Below are 26,880 nucleotides of genomic sequence, written 5' to 3'. Positions count from 1 at the left end.
AAATTTACAATCTTGTGTGGTTCAAGATTTGTGGTGTTCATGTTTTGAAAACACCAGTATGAGTATTTTTATTACTGTCTTCAAATTTTAGTTCAACCACTCAGTAGTTTCCAGTTTCAGTTGGGGGTGTCAATGTATATATATTCAACAGAAACACTGATTATGAAGACAATCAGATAATATCACAATACACAAGTTATTTTGGGAAATACTTCATCTGTACAACAGCAGTCTCAGTCTATGTCGATCACAATTTACAAAATTTGTTTAAAAGGAAAACTACCGAACTCAACAATGAACAACTTCGTCGTATTCTAGTATATGCAAGAGTGCCGCATTTTCCCTTTTAACCTTCTAAAACCAATTCTTTCCTCTGATATTGTCAATGTGATCATACGCCTATTGTGTGTACAAGCTACCGAAAACCAAGACAACTTTCTTCAACTGCCAAAATTTCCCTGACAAATAACAGGAAACTCGTGCAATTTACATCATGCCTGCATGGAAACTACAAATCGTAAGAATAGTTTCATTATAAAAGTACAGCCAGAGTTTCACTTGTGATTGGTTTATCTTTCTTTTGTATCTTTCAGATGAGAAACTTCAGAATATTTGGAATGATGAGAATTGTGCACATCACACATTATGAATCAGTCGGTTTATTCACATATATTCATGCAATTCTCTCTGTTGGGGCACCAAAATAATTATGAAACACATTTGTAGAGCTGGGATGTCTTAGAAGTCAAAAACATTTATAAAAAGTTAGAAACTGTAAACTCAATACATAATAGGCATGACAAACAACACGGTAGAGATTACCTGTAATTACCCGAACTCTAGTCAAGCCATGCTGAAAAAAAGTGGTCAACATTCAGAGATAGAAATGTCCTTTCATTTGAACTCGTCATCACATTACATTAATCAAAGCTTGTGCTCGAGGTCTTGACCGCATGATTGTCTCATCACTGTGTTTGATCAATTCTGAGAGTTTCCAGGGCTTTTGCCACTTCCATTTAAACTGTAGCAGCCACTGATGATGACTTCTCTTCCACCTCCAAAGTTTTCCAGCTTGTCCTATAGCTGCTAGTCTCTTCATTGACAAATCTCCAATGGGTACCATCTGAAAATAAAATCATTGCTACTTAATTGAAAACAAAAAGATGAGTATCATCAGAGAAACAGAATGAAGCAAAAATATACCTTTCGTGCGTCATCTAGAAATGTAGATGACTCCCTGACTGACCCATTAACAACTCCAGGGGTGAATTTGAGTTGCTTTGGTGCAGGAAGTGACATTGGGGACAATGGACCACTCATTTCATCCGCAAGGTGTTTCAAGGACCGCGAGCTTTCCTGTAATTTTCAATTAAAAATGAATGAAAGATTAAGTTCAAAACACTATAACTAATTCATGTTAAAATCTAAGTAATTTATGTACATGATTTGGGTGCAGTTAAGTTACAAGACAGTCATTTCTTCCTCTTCCTCTCCATTAGAAGTTCATTATCCCACATACAACTTAATATCTTGTGTCAAACTACTTTTGCAAACACCACCTAGCGGGATAATGCTTTGGTCGTGGTGACTGTTAAACTAGTTCAAATGATAATCTGTAGCTGACTAGCTGTGTAATGTAGGAGCTGAAACATTTTACTACACAAGCTTATGCCAATTGCTGATAAAATGAGTAAATCTTACCGATGCTGGTGTATTCAATGTGCTGACAACAGCTTGTTCCCCAATTTCTCTCTCTTTGACAAGTTCCTTCCTTTGTGCTTCACTTTGTTGTAGTAGTATAACAAGCTCATTAAGTTGCTCTTTTAAGTCCTTCAGTTCTGTATTCTTTTCCCACAGTTGGCACCTGTTAAAGATGAAGCAGATTACCATGAAACAAAAAGCCTCTGGATTTCCCCCCTGAAAAAAGTTACATTTAATGTAGCTAGCTAAAAAAGTATCCAGGTAAAACATAAGAGATAATGCACATTTGACAAACGTAAATTATCTCAAAAGAAAGACACCATCATATCAAATATAAACAGCATCCGACAAACTGCTTAGATTTCCTCCACATACTTACCAAATAGTTACTTTTTCATTGAATTACTTAGAAAAGTTCATATTTGCAAATTGACTACCCTGTATACTCTGTATTTAATTACATAAATAAAAACTAGAAAAATTTAATCAGATTATTGGAAGGCAGGGAGCACCTTGCTTCTGCTGTAGCATTGAACAAATACTGAAGCACATTCTTTGCTTCTCCCATTGAGCGTAACTGATTCCAACGTCCACGGCTATTTAATGCACGTTCTCTTTCTTCTGCCTCAGTAAGTTGGGAAGTCATGGCTTTCAAAGCAGCTGAAGACATTAGTAGCATGTTCTCAATAGAAGCTATTCTCGCAACTTTTGCATCTGGTGACATGGATAACAGTCTAACAAATGGGAAACAAAATAAAAAAAAAATATGTTAAAGAAATAATGATTTACACCAAAACAGCAATAGAAAGACACCATGCATCTACAGATTCATGAAAAAATTCTACCTTGAATATCGGTTGTTTCCTGTGGGGATACTCTGCCTATCTGAAAACTGATCTGCTTGCTTCAGGAAAGCCAATTCTTCTTCCAGCGAAGCATGACTAAATATAATATTCAAATCATAAATGGTAAAAGAAAATACGGTTTTGGAATATGATTAATCCAAGAAAAAATTGTAATAACATACACTTGGTTTTGTTTATCAAATTCAGCACGAACTTCATGCACATGTACCATCACCTCCAGCTCCTGATCAAGCCACCTCTGGAGGGATTTTTCATTGATCTGGACATACAAGTTAGGTTAAATGGTTTTAGATGTATTTGAAATAGTAAATGAGAAAAGTCAGTTCGGAGGGTGTGGTAAGGAGGTCTAAATCATCCTAGTTTTAATGAGTAAGATAGGAAATTCAACATGGGTTTTCTACAATGCATATAAATTCCCAGTCCGATTTAATACGTTGAAAGAATACCAAATTCTGAACAGATTCATAAGGATGGCATTGTTTCAATTATCGTTGGTTTAAAGGTAGCAACTGCACGCATACCAAGCTAAATTGTTTTATTGAAACATATTTTGTTGCCTCTTATGTTGTCAAATTGCATAACACACAAGCTAAGTATAGGTCATTACCTGCCCAGGCTGTAGATGTCCATTTGAATAAGCTGAAATGGACAGATAATAGTTAGTAAACTCAAGTATTTAATAAAGAGAAAACATTACCAAATACAAATTCAAGTTCTACCAGAGTGGTCACGCGGAGAAGATTTGCGGGCTTCCAACAATTCTTTTAGCCTTTTGGTAGCCATCGTTGCTTCCTCTGTCTTTCTATGAAGAACCTGCAAATAAAAGTTCAGTGACAACGGCTATTATAGAATCCTGTTAATCTGAAAATAATAGGTAAAAGAGAACATTATAGGTAGGTATATCTTCACAACAAAATGAGCACCAAAAACAACAAACTTTAGTTCTTTAACTTACCATTTTCTGGCGCTGATTTAGAGCCTCAAGTTTATGTCTTTCATACTCATTCCTTCTTCCCTCCTTTTTCAACTGTTTTAAATTATGACCAACAAGATTAAATAACAGTTGTATCACACAAGCACACAAATAAAGCCAAGTTTCAAGCATAACCACAACTTGATTAATTTTTAGAGGACAACAACCGTAGTTGCAAATCTACAAAATTTTCTACAGATCAATAGCCACACAAAAATGTTTATAATAAAATAACAGATTAGGAATCACAAAACTGAGAGAAAATAATTGATACATAAGAAAATACTAAAATTCCAGAGCTTTGAAAGACAAAATGTAGACTTTGAAAGACAGAATCATCCAAATTCAAAACTGAAGGTACAATGTGGAAAATTACATTTCCTCTGAATTTTTAAACTAGAAAACACAATTTTTATGAATATCTTAAGCAAACCACCTGAAGTAACTCCTTTTCACGGGAAGCTTTCCATTGTCGAAATTGTTCTGCCTCTTGCTTTATTTTATGCTGCAACTGAACCTGCAATGTATATGAGGACAAATTTCAGATATGTATATTAAAAGTAAAAAATAAATAAAAATAATAAATAATAATAATAATAATAATAAGTAATAACAATATTAATTAGCGCACCTTTTGAGCCTTGATATACTGTATCTCAGCTTGCAGTTTTTTGGCAGCTTCTTCACTCTTCTCCTTTTGCTTTAGTAGCTGCACTTGGTTTTCTTGTTTCTTCTTGAGGTCTAAAATCTGAGTTTCAATATTTAACAAAATAAATATACAAATGAAGCGAAAAATATTTGTCGAAATTGTTAACCATGGGAGTTGAGAGAATGGCATCGATGTAATTTAAAGTTTACCTGTGCTTCCAATGCTTTCAATTTTTGGCCACGAACATCTTGCGTTTTATGTGCCAAACCATTTGAATTAACTGCAAGATTCTCTACTTCATGCAACAGTCGGTCTCTTTCTTGCTGCCATTATTAGTCCAAAATCCGTCACTACACTAAAAATAGAGACCTTTTGTGTGACGCTTAACAGCTATTTAAAATCAAAATAAGTTCAGTTTTACCTGCACTTTTCTTTTCTCTTCCTCGAGTTCCATAATTTTTTTTCCAAAGTGTAGCCTGAGTGCTTCGGTATCAACTCCCACGAGCTTCATCTCAGTCTGCAAGGAAAAATAAGGATAAATTCATCTACACTGTTAAAATTTCATCTGTCTGTTTTCATATGTGCTTACGAGGATTGGTTTTGCCATCCAAAAAGACCTAGCGGCACAACTTGTTGCCCGCTCGCCTTCTATTCATGTGTAATTAATTGAATCATATTCCATATATTCTTACTACTATCATAACAGAAAATAGACTTATTTTCACCAAAATAAGAAACAAAGTCAACACTGCATTTACAGATATATTCTCTCTGTGGTCTTGTGATCTTAGCATATAGATCAATCAAATAAACAACTAGCACATTTCCAAAATCACTTTTTTTTTTTTCTTCATTTTACCCTTCCTGGATTATTTTCATCGGATAAAAAGAAGCTGGTAAGGTTGCTTCACAAGTACACATGTCTACCACCAATTTTGAAGTCTGTGGCATAAATGAGTTATGAGAAGTACATATTAATTAGCTTCAAAGTTATTAGAAGACATTATGATCACACTAATAAATTTGATTTTAAAACAAATCATAAAATGAAACCTCTTTCTGCTCCAATTGCTTATTTAACTCGTGCATCTCTTTATCCATGGTATTTAGCAGGAGTGTATGCTCCAACTCTTTTTCTACTTCATCAGCTTCCCTTGAATCCTCACCTGAAAAAAGAAGGTAAAAGAGAGATTGCCTCAATATTTAAGACTGAACCATGACTATGAGAGTTTCTCACAGAAAACCCAGACCAACAGAATGGGAAACTATTCAATGTCTCGAACACGTAATACAACAACCAAACATAAAAAAGGAAGCTTTTCGCTAGGTTTCAAATTTCAATTTATCAAAATTCTTAAATTATAAAGTTGACTACAGCTCCAAAAACACGGCCACAAATGTCTACCTGACATGCTTGCAGCTATTAGATGGTCAGATAACTCTGAACTCCGAAACCGCCTCTCAAGCCCATCATTTTTCAAGAAATAAGTCTGTCCATCCTAGGAAAAGAAAAAATGACATATACGGTTTTTGAGGAAGCAGTAGTAACATATCCACAACCATATTTAATCAATGTTGTGCTTTTAAATGCACCTAATTATGTCAATGATTTTTGCTTAAACAACAGGAAAAAGAAAGAAAAAAAAAAGACCGACAAGCATTTGAAGACTTTTCCTATTCACATACTGTTTCGTCAATAGAACATCTTTCTACAAAAGAACATCTACTGCGATATTTATGAAGTTCTCGACAGAGTTCCTCGTTAGTTTCCTCAAGCCAAGCAATCCTTTCCTTAAGAACCTATACAAGAAGAGCATCATGTTATATATTAAATTCATCTAATGACAATCCAAAATGCAAATTTCAGTTAGGAACACGGTAAACACCTGCATTTCATCAACTGAACCTCCTCCTCGAGAACAGAGCTCAGACTGCAAGTACTTTAATTGCTGGCGCATTTGCTGCATCTCATTTGATATCAGATCTCGATTAGCCTGTAAAATTAATTAAAAATTAGATTGTAACATTTGACCAAGATGAATTTCCTCATCTTTCTAAAGTGAAGAATGGGACAAGAACTTTAAGCTACAGAGAATCATGGAAACTTACAACAGGCTTATTTTGAATGTTTCGTGCACGATTCGCATACTTAAGGGTATTAAGAGTTTCATCAGCATTAATGTCAGCAGGGCTAATGCAAGCTGAAAAGGATGAACCAGAATGTGATTGAAAAACATGTAGAAATTTTAGTTCTAACTAAGGAAACAATATTGTATGTATCTGTATCTTGTAAATTCGATGCCTATTTAAGTCTTGATAAGCACAGCACAATGTTGTAAATTTTAGTTTTGATACGCGCAGTACATTGTTTAATAATAACTATGTCTAGAAGAAAGCAAAAAAAAACTATTTCATCATAGAGTCCAAACCCAACAAATGCTTTGACCTGCATGAAGGATATTCAATTCAATCTCATCTTGTTTTTAATGGACTTACCTGATATTTTGTCAAACTGTTCCTCAACCAACATATATGTAAAAAAATAAAAAGTTCTCTTAGCCTCCCGCAGTGTATTTTTCCACGTGAACAATTTAATCTTTTCTTAACTGTGCTCTTGTTATACGTCCAAAAATATAGTATACAGAATGTCAAGGAAACTATTGGGTTTTCTGAAAATATAAGAAAGATGACAAAACTAATTTAATTTGTGGAAAATATTATGAAGAAACCCTACAAAATTAGTTAACAATGGGTCATACGTTAATGGAAGGAAAAAAAAACTATTTTTCCATCCAATAGGCTGGCTTAAATTGAAAGGAAATGAACTGAAGAACAGAAACACCTCATATTTTCAGTGGATTGAACTCAAGGGTAAACACGAAAACGCTTAAACATTTGTACCAACGAAGCAACTTTCAGTAGCAATAGACAATAGTTACCTATCATGACAGTTCTGCTGTTTCCACCAAGCGAATCCTGCAACAAGGACGAGTAACTCTGGATCAAAAGATTCTTGCAGACTGACATCAAGAAACTAAGAAATATTTAGTTCCTAATCTATACCTAAGATCCATTACCACCTTGTCAGAGTATCAAAACTTGATTCTTATATATGGAGAATCAAGATTAGTAAGTAAATTAAAGATCACATGAATTTTAATAAGAGAATAATATATTGTGCTTTGTTGATGACATCAAGCCAAAATGTTACTCTAACCTGTAACAGCCGAGTGAGTTTGCTATCTCGATAAGGGACATGAACGCCCTCCTTTCGCTTTTTCTCATCTCCCAGTGCACTTATGACATTACCAAGTGCGAGAAGACCTCTATTAATGTGTATACCTTTTGACAAGAAAAAAAGATAATGTCACCAAAATCATTGTCGCTGTCATTATCAATAACCGAAGCACTGAAGCTGAAAATTATTTTGAAACAAATGTATACTATGTATTCGGGTTAATCAGTATTGACAACCTTCTTTTAAACGAACACCATCTGAACCAGTTCTTTTAGCTCGCTCAGATCCAGCTAGATCTACCAAATGGAGCTTTGCTGAAAGATATTCTTCACCCATATCCTCATCCGAAGTGTCATTGCTGGGAGAAGATGAATGAAGTTTGCGCATCTGTTCTAATGTAATTGTGAAGATGGCGTGTGACCGACTGATACAAGCAAAAGGAGAACCACAAATTATTGGATTGTAAATATCAATTCTAGCAGAAACCATAAAAATAACACTTTTCCATCACTCAAATTTGTTGCGTGAGTCTAGAACCTAATGGAACTTACAGTAAAGCTAAAATTGCCGCTATCAAGGATAGCAAGAAGAAATAGTACAAAAAGTATCTTCAAGAAAAATCGGTATATAGAAAGAACTCCGACCAAATTATTGATTATCAATAAAGAGAAAAGGAAAAAAAGGCTACACTCTTTGATGAGGTTGGCCCAAGTTATTTTTCCCTCCAATCGAAGTACTTCCATTTAGAAAACATCATCTAATTTTCCAATATGAAGGATGATTTTTCATTCAATGTTTATATATTTGGTAAGATTAAGAACTCGTTATTTACCTGGATTGGTTGTTCATATTTGTACTTCCTGTCGCCCTATTTAGAGAACCCTGCTCCAAGTAAGAAGCCATCTCCTGTAATGTGCTTACAGAAACTTCAGTTGACCCTGCCAGTGTTATAACTCCACTCGAAGATTCACGAATTTGTATCGGTGACTTCCCAGGAATATTTAATTTTCCAGAATGGCCATTAGAACTAGAGTTATCTGATTTGCCCATAGACACCATATCCAACAAATCCCTTACCTCTTCCTTCAAAATCTTCATAAACAAATGCACAATCAAGTACTTGAAAAGAGTTATAATTTGTGACAAATTTTCTTTTTTTTGATATGAAAAGCAATGTAACTATCATAGCTAACCAATTGTTACATAGTTTAAAAATAAAATTCATTTCACATGGAACATCCTAGGATTCAAAATTTTGAAACAAAAACATATTTACATGTTGGACAGAAGTGTGCAATATACCTCAATGAAGGAAACATGCAACTGAAATTCTGTTTGATGCTTTAGAGTTTCAATCTTGTTGAACAAGGCATTCATAACCTGAGGAATTAACCCAATCCCACTATTGTCATTGTAGGCAGTTCCCATGGTATATGTTTTGCCGGATCCCGTCTGCAGCAAATATGTGCTTCAAATAAAAAATTTGAACCGAATTGCAAATATGTGCGCATGAAATGAAATACTATCTTTGTTAACTTCAAGTACATGACATGAAATATCGACCTAACCTGACCATAAGCAAGTACAGTAGCATTGAACCCTTGGAATAAGCCATCAACCAATGGAGCAACACATTCCTCAAACATTTCAGATGAAGGAGATCCACCATTTCCATAAACATGATCAAAAGTAAAGGAATGAGACCCAATTTGAACCTGATCATTGAAATATTATCAGAAAATATAAGTCCATATTTACATTTCTCAAAATAGGTGGATTCTATCTGAACTTTCACCGTAAAATACAAGTAATGTAATTGATCTATGGCAATAATCATTTTAACATTCTTCTAGCACTCAGTATTTTGATCCAAGACATTACATAAATATTTCGATTATCACCTGGCGGAAGAAAAACCCACCTCCGCATTTCTAATACGTTTAAATAAAAGTCGTACTTTCTAAGTAAAACATTCGAATCAAAATCCAAGACATTACATTTCTCAGATTGGTCAACTAGGAATAATATCAAAATTCAATTAGGGTTGAGAGGAATACTTTTGTCTCAATTTTTCCAAAAACATTATGATATACTATAAATTTAAAATTCCTAGAACTAAATTATTATGCAGTTGAGAGTAAAATAACAAAAATACAAAAACAACAAAACAGGAAGAAGGTATGTGAAAGGAACGTTGATACAGCATGAAAGAGGAAAATGTGTCACTTACACTGACACACTGACACGAGTCATATGAGTCATGACTCATGACAAAGAACATATTCAAAAAATAAGTCATAAATAATTTTTAATAAACCCAGTCACTATGATACTACTTTCCACCAACAATTGTATTAATACTTTTTTTTTTCTTCTTTAATTTCAGACTTTGCATATACTACCAACTGAGTTAAGGTAAGAACAAGTCCACAAATTTAATTAATACTAGTACAACACTTTAAGCACGACCTATGAAATTGAATTCATGATTACCTTTTTAAAAAAGAAATACATGATTTTCTTTTTTGACAAAAAAAAGAAATTCATTATTATTACTATTATTAGTATTAGTTTTTTTTTTATGGAAATGCTAACCAGTGTACTTGGAGCATTGTTTAAGCAATCAACAGTAGTAACTTTTGTATAAAAATATGTGTGATTATTACTTTTTCATGTGTTTGACTTATGTTTTCAAGAAAATATTTCTATTTAAGGTTTCTTTAAACAATGTCCTTAGGACACCTGTTAGCAGGACCCTTTCTTTTTACTGTGTAAATTAATTTAAATAAATTAACATTGTAATAAGGAATCAAGCAGAAATAAACTTGATGGTAAACGACAATAAATTAATGATAATAAATCAACCCCCACACCTAAAAAACACACTGAACACTCAATTCATTAATGAAGTCATAGCTAAACGACAAACATAAGTAATAAGAAGTTAACAATAATTAATTAAAAATTAGTTAGAAATAAATAAACTAAAGAAAAAGATGAAGATGAAGAAGAAGATTAGTTACCTGAGGTTTAGAAGGGTTAACAGAAACACATTGAGTGCAACCTTGTTGTTTTTCATCAGAAATGAGAGGACGAATGTGAAGAGCAACTTTGACTGAACAATTCTCCGATGATGATGATGATGATGGTGATGTTTCCATCGGTTGTTAGAGAGAAGAAGGAAGAAGAAAGTTGTTAAGAAACAGAAACAGAAGAATGTTTGTGTTGTTGAGAGCGAACAGTTAGAATTAGAATGTAAGAAAGAAAACGATGTAGCAGCAAGAGAGAGAGAGAGAGAGAGAGAGAGAGAGAGAGAGAGAGAGAGAGAGAGAGAGATTTAACAGCAAGAGAGAGAGAGTGTGGAGGTTGTTGAGAGAAAATGAAGAAGAAAGAAAGAAACAAAAAAGAAAGTGTGGTTTGAAGAAGAGTAGCGGAACAGAAAACACTAAGCAACAAACAAGAAGAGAGAAAAATAACTAACAACAAACAAAAAAAAACTATATATTCATTTATCTTAATCACTTTTCTTTTCTTCTCCTTCACTACTTGTATTCTATTGAATCACGCTATCTCTATCTCTCTCTTTGTGTATATATTGGCTCTGTTTTTTGTTTTTTCATACATATACCATACAGATAGCTAGCTCCATAAGAATTGTATTTTATTTTTTTATTTTGATTATTTATGGCTCTTGTTTTATTAATTGGGTGAATTCATTTTCTACTCCTCGTGCGTGGCAAGTCCCAATGTACAACTGTCTTCACTTCTATATTGTTTCTTACCTTCCTTCTCTGTCAATCTCTTTTCCCTCCATTTATTTTTTTTACTAATTTACTTTATTGTTTTTGTCTTTCTTTTATGACAAAAATAAAAAAGCACCACCTCGAAATGCAAAGGGACAGTTTATTAGTATTTTGTTATTTATTAAAAACACCGTTGAAGTCCACGGGATCTTAGTTCAAGAGAAAAAATGTTAAAATTATTAGGTCATACGTTTTGATTGGGGTTTAAACTCTAATACCTCTATTTATGAATTTATAACTGTTTTTTTCATTTCGTCTATCTAAAAAAAAAATGTTGAAGAGTTCTCTTGCAATATTCACAAAATAAAAATATTTTTTGTGTAGGAAAAATAGTGAATACAACTTAAAAGTTCAAAAATATTGTGTTAAAAAATAGTGAATGCAACATTGAGAAAATATTTTAGCACAGCCCGTAAAAAAATCCATGTGTACAATTTTTACATTTCCTTTTGCATACAATAAATTCTTTCTATTTTTACAACAACTTAGACGATGATTTTTTTTTTTCTTTCGAGAAACTTAGACAATAAATTTCTTTTCACAAAACAACTTAGACAAATATTTTGTCAACTATGATAGAAAGTATTGTCGCCATATTGATCGATATATGACCTTGGTCCGCGACAGCTCTTCTCTACCTGCAGTTATTGGGGACAGTCCTTCACATCTCTTCCTTTAGCTCCATTTTTAAGTAGATCCTGTTTCAGCTTTTGATTTTCTCAATAGATCTTCTTCTTATTTTATTAGTTTTTCTATTGTTGGAGAGTTTATCATAATATTTGGTAGATCTAACTCATTATACAAAATTAGTTTTCGGATGAAAAATAAAAGTTCTTCCCTTGTTAGCTAACATATGTTAGTCAAGTTTCCCTCAAAAAAAAAAAAAAATATCTTGGTCAAGTTGATAAAGACTCAAGTCAAATTTTATAAGATTTTTTTTTAGGAACTATTCTTTTAGGACTCAACTAAAGTTGGTAATTTTTTATTTTCGCTTATTCTTTTAGGAATTTTTTCCCACGTATAAACACTTTAAAAATGGATATTACTTTCTCAAAAAAAAAAAAGATAACACCTGTTAATATTAATATACTCCCTCCGTTTTAAAATGAGTGTCGTTTTAGGTGTTTACACATATATTAAGAAATGCAATGATTAAAAGAAAGAGAATGGTTATTTTACCAAATTATCCTTATTAACTATTGGTTAGTTTTAAAAGTAATACTTTGGAAGTAGTGTGCAGAGTATTAATTGGAGGGTACAATTGAAAAGAAAAAGTTATTATTGCATTGGAAACTGAAAGTGACATTCATTTTGAAACAATTTTTTTGGCTAAAGCGACACTCATTTTGAAACAGAGGGAGTAATAAGAGCATTCATAATGGTGAGTGTTTCACCTATTTAACACTAAATTAAATAGGAAAATGCTAACTTGTACCCTATGGGTATAAGATAAGGACCTAAAAATAGAATTAAAAAAAATAAATGTTGCATTGAAAAGATAAGTTTTTAAACTTTTTAAGATTATAAATGCACAATTTTCAATATTAAATTTCTACATTTAGTTTCTTATCTTGTGCCCAAGTTAGCAAAGACTCAATTAAATATACACCCTTATTATGGAATAGTAAAAATTTGAGGGGCCTTCAAAGTATGGTGATTGTATAAATCATATATCTCTCTTGACTTTTCGCAAGTCTCGTTCATAAAATCATAATGAAATAAATAATTTTTACTTAAATTTAACAATATAAAATTATGAGCAGGGGATTATTTAATAAAAAAAAACTGATATGTGGGGTTGATGAGAGAGTATCCAAAATGTGGATCCTCTGAGTGTTTGTTTAGATTGGTTGTGAATTTGACAAAGAGAAATGATATTTGTGAAACGTTGGTGATAGTCATGTTCGCTACAAATAGCAATGCTCTTTGACAAATTACGGTGACATGTAATTCTATTGGGTAATTTTTGCACAAAATACTACTCCCTCCGTCCCGGTATATCTGAGCCAGTTTGGTTTTTCACACAGATTAAGAAAATGTATAAATAAAGGGGAAAGTGAAATATATTGAATTGAGAATGATGAAAGTAGTATTAATTAGAGTTATATTGTATTGGAAATGATGAAAGTTGTATTGAAAATTAAAATGGCTCAATTATTTTAGGACACTTTTTTTTAAGAAATTGATCAGATATTCTGGGACGGATGGAATATAAACACTTAATCTAACCATGCAGTAAATGAGAGCAGTATGTGGAAGAAAAGATGCCAATGAAATGGAAAGTGGTATCTTTGCTTTCTGATCGAGGACCAGCTGTGGAGTCCCATGAAGCAGAGTCAAGATGCAGCTTTGTGCAGAAATTAAGATAGATGACCCTAAAAAGTTAAGGCATGAAAGTTGAAAGGGATAGCAACCACAAACAAACGTAGTATAAAGGCAAGAACCAGCTTTTGGGCCCTCACTCACATGTTCATCAAAATACATACAGACTTTCCAAAGTTTATATATGTAACCCTCCTGCCTATGGTCCCCTTCTTAATTTCAAGCTTCTAGTATAGTTTATAAATACTTGACCAAAAAGAAACCGATATAGATGTACTCCTATAATCTCATTTAATTCATTTTATAATAATAAATATAACTTTAACAAAATATCCTTTATTTTTATAAAAATAAACGATGCTCATTCATTCAAGTTTATAGAGTACATCGATACAATATAAATTTAAAACCATTAAAAACATAAAGGATGAATCTGCAAACAAACTCACTACATCCATGTTAATAACGTGTATGCTTACAAATATGACTATATTCAAATCTTTGGATTATCTGTGCCTCCGGATCTGCAACACTAATGACGCGAAAGTCATTGATTTGTTCTACACTCGATCAAAGTTATTCTTTCAACATGAATCAAATAAACACAGTACTAAGATGAGAACTCAAAAATACACTGCACAAAAGACGGTAAATCAACACAAACAACGACAAAATCATACGAAAGAAAACTAAAAATGGAAATCACCTATTTAACAAAAAGAGAAAAAGAAAAAGTAATTTGGAGGAATGATTTCAGGTCAAATTAACCCTAAAGTACCCCTCTTGAGTAAATCAAAGATGAAGAAAAATGACGATGACTAAGGTTTGATAAGGAGGAGAGAGAGGGGGAAATTTTTATAAATGTCCTTTATAGAAACATGATTAATAAAAATAAAATATGTTGATGAAAAATAATGTCTAAGTTGGTATTTATTGGCTAGCCTTTTTTTATTCTTTTTTGGGACTTGTACTTGCAGTTGGATTGTTTACCAATTCTTTTTCTATTTGTTCATGATGAAGATTTAACTTTTTATACGCGAGAGGGATCCTAAGTTAGGAAGAAAATTAGGTGAAACAAACCTCCATTTTTTATTTTTGTAATGTACCTCCAATTTGTGATACAAACAAACCTTCAGATATAAGTTAATGATAAAATGTCTCTCAAAAAAAAAGTTAATGATAAATGAGTTTTTTTATAAAATAAGTTTTGTTTACCAAATTAATAATAAAATGATTAATAAATTGTGCATTAATATTCTAAAGAGATAAATAACTTGAGACATTGAAAAATATTGCAAAGAAACATTTAGAGAGAGAGTTATTGCAAAGAAACACTTATAACGAGACCGAGAGAGTATTTGTTGAGATTTAAACGTGACTCACTAACTTATGTGTAAATTGGATTACTCTGCGCGCAACTGTAGTTATTAATCTTTTAAGTCGGATAAGATTACAATGAATGACAAAACTCTTTCTCAAAAAATTTAACATGGTTGTATTACTATAGTTGGATTCAAATACACTACCTTTGATTAATTATGCTGAAATTTAACAAAGTGGGCATGAGTTTTAATCAATGAAAGGAGTGTATTAAAAAATATAAATCGTTGCTATCAATTTTCATTTAAGTATTGCTTGGATTTCAATCTTGTAAAATATAAGTCAAGCAAAGCAATTAGCTTCCTTGGTCAATAAGAGTCGGTGAAAATAGTTTGAAAGAGCCAATAATATTAAATAAATAGTTTAGGTGAAGCACAATATAACATGCAAAAAAAAAAAAAAAACAAGGGATATTAACATGCAAACTTAAAAGCGAATCTATTAAAAAAAAGTGAAATGTCATAGTTTATTTCATAAAAAAAGATACTCCCTCCGTTTCAAAATGAGTGTCGCTTTAGCCAAAAAAATTTGTTTCAAAATGAATGTCACTTTCAGTTTCCAATGCAATAATAACTTTTTCTTTTCAATTGTACCCTCCGATTAATACTCAGTACACTACTTCCAAAGTATTACTTTTAAAACTAACCAATAGTTAATAAGGATAATTTGGTAAAATAATCATTCTCTTTCTTTTAATCATTGCATTTCTTAATATGTGTGTAAACACCTAAAACGACACTCATTTTGAAACAGAGGGAGTAGAATTTATTTAGTATGGAATAACGGTGTAAAATTATTTTACACATGCATCCAATGATTGAAAACACATGAGTTGTGCTCACCAACAAAAAAATAACATATGAATAATCATATTCATCAATTAACGTGACAAGACATCATTAAATGTATGTATAAAATAATTTTACAATGTCAATGTGTAGAAATTCATCTAAAAAATGTATTATAATTAAAAATTATTAAAAATACGGATTAAATGGTTTTGGGAAAATTACATTCATCTCCTTTGGGTTTCTTTAAGGCTCTCTTGGGGAGTTTGGAGGGAAGGAGAGAGGAGAGTTTGGAAAATAAAGGAATAGAGAAGTGGCAAGAATGGAGGGGAGAGCTTTGAGAGACTTAGTTTTCTTTATAATACAAAATCTTCATAATTTGGGATAACTAAAATATTGTATTGGAAGAGAGTTTTGGAGAGCTTTGGAACATTTGAGTAAATTTTCCTAAAAGTATATTAATTATAAGTATTTTATAAGTAAAAGTATATTAATTACACTAGAAACTCTTTGAATTAATACTCGGTAAATTAATAAACTCTCTAAAATAATAAATTTGCCCGGTCCCGACTTGGGCCAATGTAAAAAATTGAAAAACTCGATAAAATAATAAGATAATAATTTTTTGGGAGATCCCTTTATAATTTTCGGTCCCAAGAAAATCATAAATTAATAATTCATAGAAACTGAAAAAAAAAATATTAAGAATACATTGAACACATTTGTTCCTCTTGTTTACATTTACTGTACTTCAAAAGTCATTATTGATTTCCAATGCATATGAACACAGTAGTTACTAATTTACGTTGAGTCCCAAGGTTCGCTGCAACGTAATTCTAAGAGACAAAGACTAATTTGCCTTTTTGTTTGATATGTACAGTATACTTAAAAACTTTTTAAATTAATAATTATTAATTTATCGATAAATTAATAACTCTCTAAATTAATAAATTTCTCCGGTCCTGACATTATTAATTTATAGAGTTTTAACTGTATAAGTATTTTTCATCATTCACTAAAAAATTATAATTCTTTCAAAAAAATTGAAGGAGTTTTTTATTCTTTTTCTAATCTCATTCCTCCAAAGTCTTTACCTCCCATCTTTTCCAAACTAAATGACACACACCCCTTCTAGTTTTTTAATATACAGTAACCTGGTTAATTGGCTTGTTAACGTCATTTCTTTGTAATGTTGCACCTCTTTATATTGCGACTTTGATTATTAATTAAAAGCTATAAGCTACTTCCCCTAAAAAAAAACGTCGTTTCTTTGCTTCCTTAAAAAAAAAAAAAAAGTCGTTTCTTTGCTGTTAACATAGCAAATTAAGAGGAGCGCATTCTATTCATTTGAGACCCTAGCTGACCAAAATTTTTATAATGTTTCGTGATTTTTATTTTTTGCAAACACATTCTCTATTGTGATCAGTGTGTGTCTATCTCTCTCCCAATAATTTTATCAAATCCAGCAATAACTCCTACTCAATGGAGCTGAACAGGGTTCTCATGATTCAGTCGTGGTGGCATATGTGTGGTAAATACAATAGTTGTAAATCTATATGGACCACCAGCAATAGCAAATTCATTCCTTGTGCAGATTGCTAATAAATATTGTAACGAATTGAGTACAATATACAGCTATGAACTATCAATGAAAACCACACAATAATCAATTGTTTCCGAAAAAAAAAATTGAAATGGAGTGTTGCCGTATTGGTATTAGTCAGATGCTGCATTTGTTCTCCCATTCTTTATTTTCCAGAAAGAAAAAAAAAAAGGAGTTGTCCTCGTGAGCTTAGGTCAGTTAGTTGGATATGCAAGGTCTAGCGTTCAAACTACTGCCACTACCAAAAAAGAAAAAAAAAGGAGTTAGTGGACTGTGATTTTTTTATTTAAATTAACACTTAAGAAAGACCTAAGACGATCATCAACAATGTAACACCCTATTTGAGTGTTTAAACGAGTTCCAATTACACACAGCACTTGTTTATAATCTATCAAATCAAGTATCCAAAATAAATTATTAATAAGTCGTAGTAATAATTATATATTATTAAATTTTAACAATAATTTATCTATTCTTTTATAATTATATAATTTCAAAATATTGAATTCAGTTAATTATGAATTATAAAAAGTGAATTATTTTGCTAATTTTATTAATAATTAAAAAAATAAATAAAACTTTAAAAAAATATGAAATGGTGATAAAATAGATATGTTTGATTTCTTTTTTAACTTTCTAATTGTTAAATTATTTGTTGTAGTAAAAAATTGTTTTTCATTGAAAATTCAACGTTGATTGATTAAATATAACACTTGTAAGTATTATTTAATTTTTTTAATATTAAAATAATATAACAATTGAAAATATAAAAAAAATTACAATTAATTGTGTATGCGGGACCCATATGTACAAGAGAGAAAGGGTGTCTATAAAAGCAATCATTTGTGTATGCACTAAATTAATTGATGTCACAATGGGAGTTTATATTTAACATCAGTATGATGCTAAATAGGGAAGAACCCCCATTGTAGATAGTCTAACTCCGTTAAAAAAGAGGGGAGGTGAGTGTGTTTTTTTCAAACTAGAGGGGGTGTAACTCACCGTGTGAGTGTCATTTAAAGAAACCTTAAAGGAAATTAGTGTAATTTTCTCAATAGTTTTATATATTTTTTGTTATAGTCTTTGTTTACATATTATTAATTTTATATCTCTAAATTTTAATAAAGATATACATAAAGCCCGTTTGATTTGCCTTATTTTTTAAGTTTATAAAAAATAGCAAATGAAAATAAATAAGCTTTTATGTTAGTTCATAAATTCTCACTAACAAAAATTGTATTTTTATAAGTTTTTTTTTATAAACTACCTTGACAAAGTTATAAAAAATATATAAAAACTTATTTATTTACGTATGTTGTTTTGTATAAACTCAAGAAAGGTGGTAACAAAAAACCAATACCCTTAATCTTGAATGTGCCATTGCAGCTGTAGCTATATTAAATTGAAGAAGCTTACTGGCCGGTTATTGTGACTCTGTCGATAAATCTGCTTACCGAGTTTCTCACATTTTTTCTAAGTTTTATTTCAATTAAAAAAAAAGTATAAACTCAAAAATATGTCAACCCAAACAAGCACATACTCTATTTTAATTTTAGTCGCTTATAAATTAAAACCTAATAACAAAGTGTGTTTTTCTTTTAAAGACTTGCAAACAAATTTAATAATTACTAATTATTAATAATGATATTTCATATACTAAAAAACATATTTAACTCAATTTAAAATGAATTTATCTATAGTTTTCATTTGAAACAAATTTATCTTAGAATTTTTATTTTAAATTAATCTATTAGTTGTCTTTTCTTCTTATTTAAATAGCTTAATAGTTAGATTCACAAAAAAGAATAGAATCCCAAATTTAAATCCAGTGAATATCAACATCTCTACGCCTATAATATCAAGTATTAACTAAATGTTACTCCTAGCAGCTTATTAGATGTTAACCTCACAATATTTCTCTTTCTCTACCTGACTCATTCTCACTAGATTCTTCATTCTCATTTCTCAATGAGACCCCACTTGTGGACAGGGACGCTATATTAGATTTGGTTATATATAAGATTAATTAAGTAAATTGTCTTTATAAATATTTAAAATTTTGTTTTTTTAGTTTCTTTAAAATATAATTGCATTTTTTAGTCCTCGTAAAATTTTCCACCAACACATTTAGTTCTTATAAAATTTGCCATCAATATTTTTAGTTACTGTAAAAAAAAATTGGTTCCTAAAAACAAATTTAAATATTTATAGAGACCATTTATTTAATATATATATATATATATATATATATATATATATATTATGTTAAAATTCAAAACAAAACATTTTGTCAAAAAAAAAAAGGTTAAAATTCAAAACATTTTTTAGGTGGTGAAACAGAAATTTGTTAGAATTTTAAAATGTAAGTGACTTAACTAATTGACCACATTCATTCAATTTAAAAATTAAATTGTTTTTGTTGTAGGAAAAAAATAATAAAGAAAAATTACTTTCAAGTTTTAGTTTTATATATGTCCCATGGCAACTTTGTCATCCGGGTGAGCTTAGAACGGACAATACTTGTTATGTAATACATTCGTCTTTAAATATATAATCATTTGAGTAAATTACAAAACTAAGTCGATTGTAGTATTAAATTTGTTAACAATTGATACTCATTTTACAAGTTTTCCTTCATGAGAAAGAATTAGTCAATACTTTTTCAGAGTATTTTTCTATTTTTAGAGGACAAAGTATTTATTATATGTTGGAAAAAAAATCTAGCATAATTATAGATATGGTGATATAAATAAATAATTAATGTAGTTGAAAATGTGAAAGAGATGGGTAAAAAAAAACTTACAATTAAGGATGGTGATGACAGTGCATCAACATTAGTTATTTAGTCATATTTAGGTCTTTATTATAGCATTTAGAGAGTCAACTGCAATGAATTCATGGTGAAATCAAACCAAAACAGGAACAAGAGCTCAAGAGAAGAAACAGGAAAATATTGCCCAAGTATAAGCGAACATGCCACGTTGATAACTGGTCGTGGCACGTTGGAACGATGTGGAGTTCATGGTGACAATCTGGAAATTTCGTGGCACGAAGGAAGACACAACGTGCCACGATGGGTTGATGAACTTGCTGCCACGTCAGATTAATGAAGGTATCGTGCCACGATGGTCCCGTAACGTGGCACGATGGTGGGCTTTTCTGAAACCCTAATTTTCTTTCTATAAATATCCAGCTGCTAGCAAGGGTTTTGGGACTGATTATTATTACGATTTTGAGCATCAAGGACGACAGGAGACCAAGGAACGAGCCCTGAATCTCATACCAACACTCCGTTGGTTAGATTTATGTATGTCTTCTCTTGTTATTTCTTATGATTGTTTAGCTATGAGTAGCTAAACCTTTAGTTTGGTTAAGCCATGATGAAACTTTTGTAATATATGATTTTGTAGTTGAACTCTCTCTATAATCAATGCTATTCAGTTTTTATTCAGAATTACTTGTGTTTATTGCTTTTCATGATTATTGTTTTGTATGACTACTAGCCCTAGCTTCTTGCAATCACATGAATTGATCTTAGGAATTGAATGACTACTAGCCCTAGCTTTTAATCCTGAAATAGTAATTGTGTTTAACTCAACACTAGGAACCTAGAGATAGGAAATTGAGGGTTATGATACATGAATTAACGTTCCAATATTGCTTCCGCGGTTATTCAATCACGTTAAGAGATTAATAGGGTTATAACTTAGGAAAGGGCTTTGATGCGAGAGATTGATCAAGTCACTTAGTTAATTTATCGTAAAAACTGAGTAGTAATTGAGAGTAGAGAGAGGTAGACTTTTTCATATAAAGCAATAGTGGATTCACCGGCTTAACCATTCATCTCGACATAATTTTCTTTCAAACTCTTTTAACTTTAATCTACTCTGATTAAAACAAACTTTTTCTGCCTAGGGCAACCAAATATAATTTTTTACACATCCTAACGTATAACGTAACTTGTTATAATTGAAACTAACACAGTCCTTGTGGATCGATATTTATTACTACTTCGATAGTTTTTGGTACACTTGCCAGATATCTATCAAGTTTTTGGCGCCGTTGCCGGGGACTGTTGATTTATTTCAACAAGGCAATTACGTTATAATTTAGGATTACTGCAATTTTATTTTCTGTTTTTAGTTTTATTTTTCTGTTTCAGTATTCATTTGATTACTTTGTATTGTGCAGTGCTACTAAGGTATTTGCTGTTTATGCGAGGTAAAGGGAGCTCCAAAGATCTCGAATTCAATCCGGAAATAGAAAGGACTGCTAGAGCACTCCGGAAAGCTGCCCGGTTATAAAGGTTGTCTCATTCTGTTCCACCGGGTGTTCGAGAACAAATACCTGAGCCACTCTCACTTGAATCTGAAACATCTGCTTCTCCTCAATCTGCTATCATGGGAGAACCTGCACCAAGACCAAAGCTAGGGGACTACGGGTTAGCAACTCATCGCGGTCAACTGACCCACACTTTTCAACCAGCTAACCCCGTTGCTTTCGACATCAAGACAACTGTCCTCAACGATTTGAGGGACAAGCAGTTCGATGGGACTGAAGCTATGAGTCCTCATGAACACTTGAGCCGCTTTTCTGAAACTTGCGAGTTTTATGTGCAACCAGCCACCGTGACTGAAGCACAAAAGAAACTAAGGCTGTTCCCTTTCACCTTGACGGGAAGAGCAAAAGATTGGTTGCTAACAATTCCAAACGGGACTGTCCAAACATGGGAAGAGTTAGAGCTGAAGTTCTTGGAGAAATATTTCCCTATGTCTAAATATTGGGAAAAGAAGATGGAGATCTCTAACTTCAAGCAAGGAGAAGGTGAATCATTGTATGATGCTTGGGAGCGATTCAATTTGCTTCTGAAGAGATGCCCTAATCATGAGTTCACCGAGAAACAATACCTCCAAATCTTCACTGAGGGGGTGACACCAAACACTAGAATGTTCTTAGATGCTTCCGCGGGAGGAAGTCTTAAGAGCAAGACTGATCATGAAGTTCAAGCCTTAATTGAAAATATGGCGGGCAATGAATATCGTGCTGAAGCTAAGAAGAAAGAAAGAGGAGTGTTTGGGGTAAGTGAACAAACAACAATCCTAGCTAACCAAGCAGTCATGAACAAACAAATAGAGGCTCTAACTAAGGAGTTTCAAGGGTTTACTTTGGCTCATAAGCAACAACAGGTGGCTGCAATCAAATGTGACTTATGCGGTGAAGAACATCCCAATGGTGAATGTGTTCCAGAAGGATCAAGTGAGGAAGCTAATGTCATGGGAGGTTATCAAAGGCAAAATCAATACTACAACTCAGGTATCAACAAGCATCCAAATCTCAGTTACTCAAATAACAACGCTTTGAACTCTCAGATGCTTAATCCTCCACAACAACAACAACAACAAAGGAAGCCTTCAGCTCTTGAGGAAACTATGATGAACTTTATGAAGATGACTCAAGGCAACTTTGAAGAGATGAAGAAGAGTCAAGAGGCTGAGAGAAAGAACAATGAAGCCTCCAGGAAGATGCTTGAAACTCAACTTGGGCAATTAGCTAAACAATTGGTTGAACAAAACAAAGGCGGATTCTCAGGTAACACACAAGACAACCCGAAAAATGAGTTTTGCAATGCTATTGAGTTGAGGAGCAAAAAGGTATTGACACCTCCAGTTCCAAAAGTTCCAAAGAAAGCTGATGAAGTAGTAGTGGAGGAAGAAGAAGAAGGTGAAGTTGAAAAGAATAATGAGGTTGTAGTTGAAAAAGATAATGATCAAGGAGTAGTTGAAAATGAAAGGAAGAAAAAAATAGAGGGAGAAAAAAGTGAGAAATTGATTGATGAAGATTCAATCTTGAGGAAGTCTAAGAGTCAAATATTGAAGGATGGGGATCAGCCACAAGTTGTTCCATCATATGTGAAGCTTCCATACCCTCACTTAGCCAAAAAGAAGAAGAAGGAGGAAGGTCAATTCAAGAAGTTCATGGAGCTTTTCTCACAACTTCAGGTGAACATTCCCTTTGGTGAAGCTCTTGATCAAATGCCCATGTATGCTAAGTTCATGAAAGACTTGCTGACTCGAAGAAGGAAACCAAAAGATGATGCAAACATTGCAATTTCAGAAAATTGTAGTGCAATTTTTCAAAAGAAACTTCCACCCAAATTAAAAGATCCATGTGCTTTCACTATTCCTTGTTCTATTGGACCGATAGACATTGGTAGAGCGTTGTGTGATTTAGGGGCAAGTATCAACTTGATGCCTCTTTCAATGATGAAGAAGCTTGGATGTGGGGAGCCAAAGCCAACAAGAATGACCATTACTCTAGCTGATCGGTCAATCTCTTACCCTTTTGGTATACTTGAAGATGTGCTAGTTAAGGTCAATGAGCTAGTATTTCCTGCTGATTTTGTAATCCTAGACATGGCTGAAGATGAAGACATGCCACTCATTCTTGGAAGACCTTTCCTTGCAACCGGTCGAGCTTTGATTGATGTTGAAATGGGCCAGCTTATGTTGAGATTCCACAACGAGCAAGTTGTGTTTAATATTTTTGAAGCCATGAAACATCAAGCTGAAAATCCTAAATGCTACCGAATTGATGTTGTTGATGAGATAATTGAAGATGATTCTCGTAAGCCTCAACCAACACAACCTTTAGAGAGAACATTAGTTAATTCTATAGAGAATGATGAAGATACTGAAGATATTGAGGTAAAGGATTGTGTCAAGCAACTTGAGGCAAGCAAGCAACAAATGCACCACCCGCCACTTGAAAACATACTTGGTGAAAAATATGGGGGATCGGAAACATTGAACAATGAAAAAGAAAAAAATCCAGAGTTAAAAGAACTCCCTCCACACTTAAAGTATGTCTTTCTTAGTGAGGATTTTTCCAAACCAGCAATCATCAGTAATACATTGACACCTTTAGAGGAAGAGAAACTAATAAGGGTGTTGAAAAGTAATCAAGGCGCATTGGGATGGAGCATTTCTGATCTAAAGGGTATTAGTCCAGCCTATTGCATGCATAAGATACATATGGAGGCTGAATACAAACCTGTGGTTCAACCTCAAAGAAGATTAAACCCAACAATGAAGGAATTTGTCAAGAAGGAAGTATTAAAATTGCTCGATGCAGGTATGATTTACCCTATTTCTGATAGCTCTTGGGTAAGTCCTGTTCATGTGGTGATTAAGAAGGGAGGAATGACGGTAGTGGCTAATGAAAAGAATGAATTGATACCCACACGTACCGTCACTGGTTGGAGAATGTGCATAGACTACCGGAGGCTAAATTCTGCAACAAGGAAAGATCACTTTCCATTACCATTCATGGATCAAATGCTAGAGAGATTGGCTGGTCAAGCCTTTTACTACTTCTTGGATGGGTATTCAGGGTATAATCAGATTGCAGTGGCTCCGGAAGATCAAGAAAGGACTGCTTTCACCTGTCCGTTTGGTATATTTGCTTATAGGAGAATGCCCTTTGGGCTGTGTAATGCGCCGGCGACCTTTCAAAGGTGTATGCTCTCCATCTTCTCTGACATGATAGAGAAGAACATTGAGGTATTCATGGACGACTTTTCTGTGTTTGGTAAGTCTTTCGACCAATGCTTGTTCCACTTAAATGAAGTACTAAAAAGATGCACCGAAACTAACCTTGTTTTAAATTGGGAAAAATGTCATTTTATGGTTACCGAAGGTATAGTTTTGGGACATAAAATAAGTGCTAAGGGCATAGAAGTGGATCAAGCAAAGATAGAGGTTATAGAGAAACTTCCACCACCTGTTAATGTTAAGGGAGTTAGGAGTTTCTTGGGGCATGCCGGTTTCTATCGGCGTTTTATAAAAGATTTTTCAAAAATTTCTAAGCCTCTTTGTAACCTCTTGGTCAAAGAAAATGATTTTGATTTTGATTCTGAGTGTTTAAATGTTTTTTCTTTGATTAAAACCAAGTTGGTGACTACACCAATAATCATTGCACCCGATTGAGATTTACCGTTTGAACTTATGTGCGATGCAAGTGATTATGCTGTTGGTGCAGTCTTAGGCCAACGAAAGAACAAATTTTTCCATGCAATTTACTATGCAAGCAAGGTTTTAAATGAAAATCAAGTTAACTATTCCACTACTGAAAAGGAGTTGCTTGCAGTAATATTTGCATTGGAGAAATTTCGTTCTTATCTAATAGGCTCCAAAGTCATTATTTTTTCAGATCATGCAGCTCTTAAATATCTCTTGACAAAAGGTGATTCAAAGCCTCGGCTGTTGAGGTGGATCCTATTATTGCAAGAATTTGATCTAGAGATTCGTGACAAGAAAGGAGTGGAGAATGTAGTAGCTGATCACCTTTCAAGGTTGGAAAATGAGGAGGTGACAAAGAAAGAGAAGGCTATCACAGCAGAATTCCCGGATGAAAAGCTGATGGCGATTGAAGAAAGGCCTTGGTTTGCCGACATGGCGAATTTTAAGGCCAGTAATATAATTCCGGATGACATGGAACAGCACCAGAGGAAAAAGTTTTTCAAGGATGCAAACCACTATCTGTGGGATGATCCTTATTTATTTAAGGTAAGTGCTGACGGTTTGATTAGACGTTGTGTTGCAGGTACGGAAGCTAATAGTATCATGTGGCATTGCCATAGCTCAGCTTATGGGGGCCACCAGAGTGGAGAAAGGACCGCTGCGAAAATCTTGCAAAGTGGCTTCTGGTGGCCCACTCTCTTCAAGGATTGCCAAGAGTTCGTAGAGGTGTGATGAATGCCAAAGAACAGGTAGTATCTCAAAGAGGAATGAAATGCCCCTAACTGGAATCATTGAAGTTGAACCTTTTGATTGTTGGGGCATAGATTTTATGGGACCATTTCCCTCATCTTACTCTTATCTCCATATACTTGTGTGTGTTGACTATGTTACCAAGTGGGTTGAAGCGATACCATGTGTTGCTAATGATGCTAAAACTGTGGTTAATTTCTTGAAGAAAAATATTTTCACTAGGTTTGGAACCCCTAGAGTTTTGATCAGTGATGGGGGGAAGCACTTTTGCAACAATCTTCTTGAAACTGTGCTTAAAAAGTTTAATATCAAACATAAAGTTGCAACTCCCTATCATCCTCAAACTAGTGGTCAAGCGGAGGTTTCAAACCGTCAGTTGAAACAAATTTTGGAGAAAACTGTAGCGTCTTCTAGGAAAGATTGGTCTAGGAAGTTAGATGACGCTCTTTGGGCATATAGAACTGCGTTTAAAACACACCTTGGGATGTCCCCTTATCAGTTGGTTTACGGAAAGGCTTGTCATCTCCCGGTTGAATTGGAACATAAAGCTTACTGGGCTATCAAAGCCCTAAATTTTGATCAAACTTTAGCTGGAAAGAAAAGGTTATTAAAACTTAATGAGCTAGAGGAGATGAGATTGCGTGCGTATGAGAACGCCGTAATTTACAAAGAGAGAACTAAGAGGTATCATGACAAGGGGTTGGTGAGGAGAGAATTTTATATTGGACAACTTGTTTTGCTGTTTAATTCCAGGTTGAAGTTATTTCCCGGGAAGTTAAAATCCAAGTG

General features: G+C 33.0%; 1 protein-coding gene and 2 non-coding genes across 3 annotated transcripts; 1 reads left to right on the top strand and 2 right to left on the bottom strand.

Moving 5' to 3' along the window:
• Window positions 1-107: 107 nt before the first annotated feature.
• Window positions 108-11,021, bottom strand: LOC146901083 (kinesin-like protein KIN-4A). Its single transcript, XM_085735606.1, has 26 exons — window positions 10,451-11,021; window positions 8,996-9,142; window positions 8,730-8,879; window positions 8,260-8,519; window positions 7,664-7,851; window positions 7,407-7,531; window positions 7,129-7,165; window positions 6,299-6,390; window positions 6,076-6,183; window positions 5,876-5,989; window positions 5,595-5,688; window positions 5,243-5,355; window positions 4,611-4,706; window positions 4,399-4,512; window positions 4,172-4,288; window positions 3,977-4,057; window positions 3,523-3,594; window positions 3,287-3,380; window positions 3,175-3,206; window positions 2,729-2,826; window positions 2,547-2,642; window positions 2,214-2,435; window positions 1,702-1,864; window positions 1,204-1,356; window positions 823-1,123; window positions 108-497 (listed from the first exon to the last, which is right to left on the bottom strand). Exons 1-25 carry the CDS (start codon window positions 10,586-10,588, stop codon window positions 911-913), a joined length of 3,117 nt encoding a protein of 1,038 aa, XP_085591732.1. The 5' UTR covers window positions 10,589-11,021; the 3' UTR covers window positions 108-497; window positions 823-910.
• A 7,685-nt stretch (window positions 11,022-18,706) lies between these two features.
• Window positions 18,707-18,793, top strand: LOC146901082 (small nucleolar RNA snoR109). Its single transcript, XR_015024435.1, has one exon. It is a non-coding gene; the product is annotated as a small nucleolar RNA snoR109 (small nucleolar RNA).
• Window positions 18,794-22,108: 3,315 nt separating this feature from the next.
• LOC146901081 (small nucleolar RNA R71) lies at window positions 22,109-22,214 on the bottom strand. Its single transcript, XR_015024425.1, has one exon. It is a non-coding gene; the product is annotated as a small nucleolar RNA R71 (small nucleolar RNA).
• Window positions 22,215-26,880: the final 4,666 nt, after the last annotated feature.

This window comes from Medicago sativa, chromosome 8 (genome assembly GCF_051527215.1).
Source record: "Medicago sativa cultivar Bolivia chromosome 8, Bolivia_mono, whole genome shotgun sequence".
In the NCBI taxonomy this organism is placed as follows: domain Eukaryota; kingdom Viridiplantae; phylum Streptophyta; class Magnoliopsida; order Fabales; family Fabaceae; genus Medicago; species Medicago sativa.
Note: the sequence above shows the minus strand (reverse complement) of the source record. Positions and strands in the feature narration are given on the sequence as shown.

Excerpts from the sequence above, each read along its gene's own strand:
- LOC146901083 (XM_085735606.1), bottom strand. The coding sequence starts at position 10,588 with ATGGAAACATCACCATCATCATCATCATCATCGGAGAATTGTTCAGTC. Across the intron at positions 4,289-4,398 it reads TGAAAGCATTGGAAGCACAG|ATTTTAGACCTCAAGAAGAA; the intron begins GTAAACTTTAAA and ends ATTGAAACTCAG. Across the intron at positions 4,058-4,171 it reads AGTATATCAAGGCTCAAAAG|GTTCAGTTGCAGCATAAAAT; the intron begins GTGCGCTAATTA and ends TATACATTGCAG.